At 38.6% G+C, this 9,768-nt stretch overlaps 1 protein-coding gene across 1 annotated transcript; it reads left to right on the top strand.

Moving 5' to 3' along the window:
* SCRN3 (secernin 3) lies at positions 1–7,271 on the top strand. The gene is made up of 7 exons (XM_051787504.1): positions 1–266; positions 382–563; positions 1,342–1,541; positions 2,211–2,423; positions 4,922–5,084; positions 5,424–5,604; positions 6,381–7,271. The coding sequence occupies exons 1-7, from the start codon at positions 99–101 to the stop codon at positions 6,534–6,536; spliced, it is 1,263 nt and encodes a 420-aa protein (XP_051643464.1). The 5' UTR covers positions 1–98; the 3' UTR covers positions 6,537–7,271.
* The last annotated feature ends 2,497 nt before the right edge of the window (positions 7,272–9,768 follow it).

Raw genomic sequence — 9,768 nt, forward strand, 5'->3', positions numbered from 1 at the left:
GGGCGCCGCCGGCCCCGCCCCGCCGCCGGTACCGCCGCTGTCCCCGCCGGTGCCACCGCTGTCCCCGCCGGGCCCGCTCAGCGGCCGCCGCCGCCACAATGTCGCCCTGGCCGTCGCCCCGCTCCTGCGACACCTTCGTGGCGCTGCCGCCCGCCGCGGCCGGGGGCCGCGTGGTGTTCGGGAAGAACTCGGACCGGCCGGCGGACGAGGTGCAGGAGGTCGTGCACTTCCCGGCCGCGACGCACCCGCCCGGCACCGCGCTGGAGGTGAGGGCAGGACGAGTCCTGCGGGAGGTGGCGAACACACCCCTCTCACCCCGCTACCTGCGTGCTTAGCCCGCGATCTGGCCGGTGACCCGCGGTGTGCTCTGACCCCTTGCAGTGCACCTACATCAGCATCGAGCAGGCGGAGCGGACCCACGCCGTGGTGCTGAGCCGCCCCGCATGGCTCTGGGGCGCCGAGATGGGAGCCAACGAGCACGGCGTGTGCATCGGGAACGAAGCCGTGTGGGGCAGGGAAGAGGTCTGCGACAGCGAAGCTCTCCTCGGCATGGACCTCGTAAGGTTTGCACAGGCCTTTCTGGTGAATGGTATTTCGCATTTGGAATTTAACGTGGAAACCTTTGGTTTGAGTTATATGGGGAAATATGTCCTTTCGCTTTCAGAAAACACTTCTTCCACTATTCTAGCTCTGGTTAAAAATAAGTACTTATTGGCACAGGCATTAAATCTCTGCCAGGAGCCCACAAGAGGTATCAGGCATTAGACCAGAATCTGTCAAGGAAATTAGCAAATATTTTTCTCTATATAAAAGTTTATACTAAACTGAAACAATTCTTTTAAGAGCACAGGTAGACTTCAGGAACTAGTGTTTGGGCCTTTTTCTAGAGTCTGTACTCATTTCCTATTTCCCCCATCTTACACATACATAATTTTAAGTTTCAGTCTTAGCTGCACCTCTCTGTGTAAATAACAACAGCTTCATGTGCCTACTCCACTGGGTGCCAGTGTAACTCTCATTAACCTACAGCAGCCAGTCAACTCTTCTTGGTACTGTTTCCCCCCAGTCCAATACCCTCACAGGACTTGCAGGCATTTTGTAGGAGCCTTTTCCCTGCTTTTCTGTATTTCCATTTGGTGTTTTTCCCCACGTCAAGCACTTTGAGGACCTACTTCAAAGAAGCCCTTTAAGTGACTTGCTCATTTCTCTTACCAGATCATACAAGTGTCAGGTACATATAGAAATAGCATTCCAGGTCAATTTGAATACTCAGGCTGAATAGCTGTATGTGGAGTTTATAGTTCCAAAGATAACATCTTCCTTTTTTTTTTTTTTTTTTAGGCTTGGACTTGAAAGAGCAGACACAGCTGAAAAGGCTCTTACTGTCATAGTTGATTTGCTGGAAAAATATGGGCAGGGAGGAAACTGTATGGAGAGCCACATGACATTTACATACCATAACAGTTTTCTGATAGCTGACAGAAAGGAAGCATGGGTGCTGGAGACATCAGGAAAATACTGGGCAGCAGAAAAAGTAGAAGGTATGGATGATGCTCTTTGTTTTAAACATTTCAAATGCAATGACAATTGGCAGTTCTCCACTTTTCATTTACCATTTCATTAAGGCATCAAACTAACTTCCAGCTACATACATGTGCCTGTAAACAGGAGTTCCTTCCTAGGGCATGAGTGTGGGGTGGCAAGCAGTTTGTCAGAGGAGCTCAGTGACAGGGCCTTTTCAGAGTCAGAGGTACCCACTCCTGCACTTGGAATACAGAGGACAGAAAGGTCAGCATGAGAATGACAGCAGTATGTATGGTCATAGGGATGGTGGCAATCAATGGCAATTTCATTTGGTGACAGGATTACTGTATTGGGCCTTGAAGAAGTTGATCCTTCCAGTGGACTTAGAAGGACAAGCTATGTCTTTGGAGGTTTAAGAGGAAGAATGTAAAGATGGGAATAATCAGGACAGAACCTGAAGTACAATGTTGGCAATAGGAGCAAATGAGTCAGAACTGAGTGGCAGTGGAATTTCAATCAGAAGAATACATATAGCTAGGAAGGGAGGGCCAAAAATAAACCATGGGACACAAAGATCTTACAGGACACTCTTCATTGCTAATTTGCTTTAGTAAAGTAATTGTAAACAAAATCCCAAGAAAAGCATTCTATGTATTGAAACAGTTCTTTCCCCAATTTACAAACAGGAGGTGTACGTAATATTTCCAATCAGCTCTCTATCACAACCAAGATTGACAGAGAACACCCAAAATTGAAGGAATATGCTAAAAGCAATGGCTGGTGGGATGGGAAAAAGGAATTTGATTTTGCTGCCACATATTCTTATGTCAATACTGCCAGAATGACCACAACCAGAGGCCGATATTGTGAAGGCTATAAACTCCTGAACAAACATAAAGGTATAATTTTTATATATATTCTTTTTTAAGATATGCAAAGTATATAGTGAGTTATGTTAATCATAAATGATTATACATCTGATGCAGGCAATTATTCATATGACTTGGTGAACCAGAACTTACTAGAATAACTTTTTGCCTAAAGGAGAAGTGCTGAACTTGAAATCTTCTATCCATTTTTGACAGTATGTTCATGAGGAAAAATTAAAACAAGGGTCAAATATCAAACACACACAGCAACAGCAACAATCGTGAGAGATCACATTATGACCATATCACTAAATACTGTGTAAGACCTGTTCTGAAACATTTTGATAGGCTATGTATTATTACTCTACTTCTAAGGAAAAAAAAAAATAGAGGCTAAAACAGACTTCCAGTGGTTTGCAGCCACAAAGAACCTTATGAACAACTTCAGTCTGGTACCATTCATATAGGCCTCAGGCAACAGCACAGCACTTAGATACATATCTTGCATTTATTTTTGACATTGTTTTTTAAGTCTTTGTAGTTTCACTGTAGCTGCTACTCTAATCTTGTGTAGTCTAATAAAACACACTGAGAGCAGAAGAAAATAATGTTCTGTACTCTAAGCAGGTGCTCCTAATCACTAAACTTACTCACTTATTTTTCAGACCTCCAGAGAAAGAAGCAATTACTTCACTTCTAACTGCATCTGTATTCACTTGCTCATTTGAAGGAATTAATCTGAACCAGGATTACACTGCACCTCTTCGTTTTTTTCTTACTTATTTAGCTGAACTCTGCCAGACCAGGTTTAGCATTTAGTTAATGCATCAGAGTGAATTACCTTTTGCAATTTTGCTCTAGTGATCATGTAAATCCTGCATTCATTTTGGGAATTGCAGGTTCTGAATACTGAAAGCATTTTCATAATACCTGTATTTACTTGTATTTTAACAACGCTAAGATTCTATCTGTGTTTTCATTCTAAATCCCCATTTTCAGGCATTTACCTGAGCTATTTGAAAAATCCCACTAGGTGTTCAGGTTATCAGCCTCATATGGCTCACTTTGTTTAGATTTATTTTAAATAGGTGCCCAACTAAAAGCTATTTGGTTTACAGCTTCAGTAAAATCACGGGTTTCTTCATTTACCTTTCCCCGCTTTTTCACTTGGTGGCATTACAGTTGTGGGTTTTTTTCAGGCTACCTACCATGTGAAGACAATTTTTAGATAAATATTATTTTTATTTCAAAAAATAGGGAACGTATTTCAGGCATACAAAATTATAATAAATTCTAATGGAAAATGTGCAGTACCTTCTTTCCTGCTGGACAGGTTGCCAAGTTGCAGTTGACAAACTGACCTTTGCTTCTTTTCATTTCTTTGTCTAGCTTGCTGATTTCTTTAATTCTCCGACTTTCCCAGGCAACTGTGGGAATACTTAAGAGTGTTTCCTTGCTGAAATGTAGTGCTGCATGCCTGTCTACAGGCAATTTGGATCATGCATGAAAAAACAGTATTGAAGACATCTGACTTACACACAATTACTTTAAAAGGAAACAGCAAGGCAGTTTAAAAGAAGAATCTTTATGCAGTTAGAACTCACTGAGGGAAACATTAAAATATTAAAAATGTAGATGATACCTTCAAATAAAAACAAAGTGAATGAACTGGTTTTGTACCAGAAGTATACCCTCTACTGATACACCAAATGTGAAAACTTCTGCAAGTGCTGCCTGTTAGAATATTGGATGGCATATGTGGAAAGGGCTTTGTTTCACCTGAGAAGAAAGTTATTTTCACAGACACTTAGCACTATACCTCACACAGGGTGCTGATTAAGACTCCTTTACAAATGAATGTACTACTTTAGTTTCTGTTGATTCTGAATATAGAACACGTTATTCCAGTGCATCCTTTTGATTGTCAACTTGAAGCCTAAGTGCTTTTTAAGGTCGGAGGATGAAAATACATTTAAAAAAAAAAAAAGCCACCAAAAAAAACAAACCAAAACCAAACCCAAAAAACAAGCGACAGTCTTGGTGTTTCGTTTTCAAAGTTTCACACAAAATCCATGCATAGTGGTTATTATTTTTATATTTTCAAAGCAACACAGTGGCATTAACTCTGTTCAAATACCAAACAGTATTGTAATGACTTAACTTCCACACAGTGCTCAGAGTTCAGCATTTAATCCAAGCTACTAATTTTCATATGAACAGTTACTTTGTGAATGGCCATTTGCTAGTCATATGTAATTTACCTGTCTGGGAAATACCAATTGTTTTCATCCTCCCCCCTTTTTAAGTCATATTATAATGCATTATCACTTTGGGGAAAGCAGTAACATTTATATGTGTATTAGCTATTAAGGTATGCCATTAGGATGACTTTTTTTTCCTGCCAACACAGACAAACTAAAACTGGCATTGCCTATTAAAGGAAAAAGCAGCCAGTTGTAGTGAACATGGCATTTAGTTGGTATTATAGATAGCTCTGTGTCTAAATAATTGTATTGTATCTTAAATAGGATCTATCACTTCTGAAATAATGATGGAAATTCTTCGTGACAAAGAGAGTGGCATTAACATGGAAGGTGGATTTATGACAACTGGCAGCATGGTGTCTGTACTGCCTCAGCAGCCTAATCTGCCCTGTATTCACTACTTTACTGGAACTCCAGATCCAGCAAGGTGATATAGCAGCAAGTAAATAGGATAAAAAATTGCAAATATCTAAATGAAAAAGTGCTGCAGTTTGTCTAATTATATTCCTTTTTGCTTTGTTTTTCTTTCCCCCCTGAAAAAGCAGAATCAAATGTAGGAGAAACATAATGTATTATGTAGCTTAATGCTCTGTACCAACCTACTTAGTGAAATACTGCTGTGACACTGACTTAGACATCAGTTAGATTGGTTTTTTAATACTTCCTTCTTGAAAGAAGGAAGTAGAAGAATGGGGGAAAATACTGACTCAACAATTTTAACAAAACTGGGTTAGTAAAGGATCTCTGTTCTATTTTCTCTTTCTAGGTCTGTATTCAAGCCTTTCATTTTTGTGCCCAGTATTACTCAGTTATTAAAAACTACGTCCCCTACATTTGGTCATGATGATCCAGTTATGAATCAACCACGTTTCCAGAGTAAGCCAGATCGAAGACATGAGCTCTATAAAAAACATGAAAGTGCTGCTGCAGTTATGGAAACTAATGAGGTATGTTGATTAAATTAGATTTCAATGCAAGCAGGTGGTTTATATAAGCTCCTTCCTCACATTTTGTTAATGTAGTGCCATTTAATGCCCTTTGATGGATGGCAAAGAACAGTGTAGTGCCCCAGAAGCCCCTTGTGTTGGCATCTAGCAGGCATGTTTCAAACTGCAGCCAGCACTGTACTGTACTCCCAGGCTGAGGCCCAGGTAAGTATCTGCATGCCTCACCTTTAAAAAGCTGTCCACCACAGAGTCCTGCACCAGTCAGATAAGGGGGAAATGCTTGAGCAGCCACAAGGGAATAGACAACTCCTGGTAAGAGTACTTAAAACTCTTCAAGTCTCAGGCAGAAAGGAGGGCTTGCCTTTCATCATTGCTTGGTATGGACAGGAAAGGAAACAAGATGACAAAGATAGCTGTACACAAAGGTGAAGCAGGAAAGGAGTTGCTTACTTTGAACAGTAGCATCTCTCCTATTTACAGATATGTGTTCTTAAAGATAAGTCCGTCATATGCTCACTTAAGTTTTGGTAACATAAATATCTGAAGCAGCTTTAATTTTATTTTCAATCCATCAGAAGGGTGTAGGGAGATAAAGTGAATGCTAGATATTAGGAAAGGTATCTAAGAAAACCTGTCAGGGTGCTGACTTGTACCAATACAAGTGTGCACCCTAGAAATTCTTAAAAGATTAATATATGGACTGTAGAACAGAATTTTGTTAGAGTGATCACTATGTACTCTATATCTTTTAGTGAAATAGATGTTTCTTTTTGCAGGGCAAAGGTAAAGAAATGCTCGAGGAGATACAGAAGCTGGAGAAACAGAAGATAAGTCAAATGGAATCAATCCTTCAAAACGGATGTCTTGATGTTAACCAAGTGGTTAAACTTTTTTCACAGTGTGTAGAAGAAGAACTCAAAATATATAGCTAAGAATATTATTTGAATGGGGTAAAATTCTGCATTACAATTAGGTTTTCTAATGAAGAGGCTATATAGATTACATCTTATTTTCAGTATACCACTTAATATGGACAGTTTTAAAATTGCAGATTCAATATTTAGGACAAATATTAGGCTTTTGATTGTAGAAAGCAATGCTGAAAAGGCTCCTAAGAGCTGGGCAGTGGCTTTATACATGGCACAAAGCTGTCAGCAGAGACTGATTTTGCCAACAAACAGATGCAATTAGAATGCAATAGCTTAACTAAATTGTGGAACAGCTCCATCTCTGGATGAAGAACACCAATTCAGCTTTTGAGCACTCAGTTCTAGTGTACACACATGCAGCTTTTATAGTCAAGAGAATTGTAGCAGAAGTCAGACTACCTGAATTAAAATGGCCATGCTGAAGACTTTGTAAAATGTAGAATCTATGATGAGCACTGAATGAAAAGGAAAGTGATATGCAAGTCAAGTAAGATCGATAGTCAGTTGTTTGATGAAACCATTCTAAGACACATTTCATATATGAACCTTCTACTCCTTCAATGTAAAATAGGCTAAGAGTTCAAGGTATATTAAAAACAAATCACAGTTATAATTTTACCATGAGTGGTTGTGAAATCTGATTACATGGAATTCATCCTGTAAGTTACCATACAGTTTTCACTTCCCTTCTATTTTCCCCACCCTGATACTGAAAAATAAACTTATTTACATAGAATATGATTATTGTCAAATTAATTCTCCAATGCACTTTATAATGCACTATCATGTGGGAGTTTTAAAATGTTTCTTGAATTGTTACTTTTTAAAATTGGGCAACCAGAAAGGAAGAGTTTGGGGTACAAAAGTCTGTACATGTACTCAGCAGGACACTTAAAAGTACTTTTAATTTTTTTTTCACTTCATATTAAGCCTTTTAACCATAACTTCGTTTGCCAAAATTAGTAGACTATGGAGTTAATTTAATCAAGCTTTTTGCCTGGCCTGATGCTGTTTAAAAGTAATGATCAATATATGATACTTCTTTTATTATCTGTGGCAAGAGACAAACTGAACAAATAACAAAGAAGGAAGATTCTGACTTTACCACATGATGAAGCAGGATAAAAAGTATGACTGTAAGGAGAAAAACCAAAGCACTCAAAAGCCAAAACTTCTGCAAACCTTTAGAAGAAAACCTGTAATATGAAATGGAGCATTAGAGCTGCAGCAGCAATATGTGACATGATCCAGCATCCCCACAGACACAGCAGACCACAGAAAGACCATTCTTTGATGATTTTTCTATATTTAGTCTAGAATAATCTCAGATGCTAAAGATGGGGCCGTGAACATGCAGTTCTCATTTTGTAAACTGTTCTATCCCCCACTGGTAAAAAAGTAAGTACATGCAAATGAATAGTCAATGAAGTTTGCAGAATTAATATGAAAAGTAAGAACTTGGCAGAACTTATTCTTTTTGATGCTAAAATGAAAGTAGAAATTAATTTGGGATGCTGTGTTCAGATCCACAGTAAGAAACTAATGAGTCAGGAAAAGCTCTTGAACTATCTAGTTCTAGTGTGCCATGTGGCAATAGCAAGCAGGACTGAGTAGCAAGTTAAACTGAAAGCAAGTTGGAGTTGACTGTGATCCTTTTGAACCTGTGTTTGTTGACAATAAAATTTCATAGAAGCCAACAGTACATAGTGGATGTTTGTTAACTGGAAGATAGATTTAATAAAAATTTGCGCATTTACTTGTTTTCCTTATGGATGTCCATATCTAACAACCATGTGTATCTTTGTCCTATTTTTGCTCATCAGCTGTTCCACACTAGCTCTTTCATAGCTTCAAAGCATCAGTAAATGTCAGGTAAAACTGTGCTGAAACCAAGGTATGAATCAAGTTTACAGGCAGCACAGCAAAACAAGTGAAACAATTTTATGCTACAATGCAAATACTGAAGTTACACAGGAAGGACAATAGTGAAGTCAGTGGAGTCTCTAAGTGAACTTGGCCACTTAATCACGGGGTGCAATTCAGTAGGTTAAGCATATCAGCCCAGTTGTCATACAGGCAGGTATAGTCCAACTGTTCCTCTTGTTTTTGTGTTGCTTTTTATACTAACTGGTCTACAGGACACAAAGTAAAAACAATGTAATGAGTGGAGACAGTTCAAGTGATGGCCAAAAGAGTAAGGATATTTCAGTACCTTTTTATCTCGGGATTTCATCCTCCTGAAATAAATGCAGTGTAAAAATATTAAACAAAAAAAATAAATCAGAATGTCCTCTAGAGGGCAATCCTTGCATGGATTTCACCTAGGAATGTATCACAGCTGATTTTAAAAGGTCTAGAGGTTATGAAGGAACATTATTTAAAAAAAAAAAGTACTAAAATTTCTACTTAGAAAACTACAAGTGTTATATCCATCCCTGTCCATTATCACAATTATTTTGAGATTAGTCCTAAAAAAAAGATCCAATGTTTCACTGGATATTCCTCTGCACTTACTTGTTCAGTAGATGTTTTCATGGAACTTAACTTCCAAGTTAACTGAGAATTACCCCAAACTAACCCACCTGCAAAATAAAAAAATCTCATTGCACCACTGGCCAGGAAAACTATTTCTAACCACCACAAATCCACATATCAGTAGATCAACTACTGACATAACATCAAATTGTCAACTATTCTAAAACTGCTCCTTGGTGGAAGTAAATATTTACCAGATAAAAAGTTTCTTAATTTTCTAAAGCTATTCAACTCTATTCTTGGCTTCCAGAAGTACCCAGTGATTTAGAAACTCTAAGCAGAAATTTTGAGCAATTTCTTACTTCCAGATACGTTGTGTTCAAATCTAGGAAATAGCAGAGTCGTTATAAAAAAAAGGAAGCAGGACTTTCACGATGAAAATGAAAAAGACAAGAGTGCAAGAACAACGATTATGAATAGGACTGTAAAACTGCCCTAAGGTCAAATTCTTGAATATCTGAAGAATTAAAAACAAATTAATTGCATTTGATAAGCAGATGATAATGTGAAACGTTCCTGGTATGGACGTATCTTTCTGTGGACACCCTTTAACAAGTTCTCTCTCTACTTAAAAAGTATGAAGGGTGGATTTAAGAAATACCAGAACTGAAACCCAAGAGCCACTTTAACAAATCTCTCAGAAAAATACATCTGTCATAAACCTTGACATGCACATATAACCCTCTCACATCTCACAAAA

Source organism: Manacus candei, unplaced genomic scaffold (genome assembly GCF_025592945.1).
Source record: "Manacus candei isolate 608988 ecotype Guabito, Panama unplaced genomic scaffold, ASM2559294v1 h1tg000023l, whole genome shotgun sequence".
NCBI lineage: Eukaryota > Metazoa > Chordata > Aves > Passeriformes > Pipridae > Manacus > Manacus candei.

Excerpts from the sequence above, each read along its gene's own strand:
- SCRN3 (XM_051787504.1), top strand. The coding sequence starts at position 99 with ATGTCGCCCTGGCCGTCGCCCCGCTCCTGCGACACCTTCGTGGCGCTG. Across the intron at positions 267-381 it reads CGCCCGGCACCGCGCTGGAG|TGCACCTACATCAGCATCGA; the intron begins GTGAGGGCAGGA and ends GACCCCTTGCAG. Across the intron at positions 2,424-4,921 it reads ACTCCTGAACAAACATAAAG|GATCTATCACTTCTGAAATA; the intron begins GTATAATTTTTA and ends TATCTTAAATAG.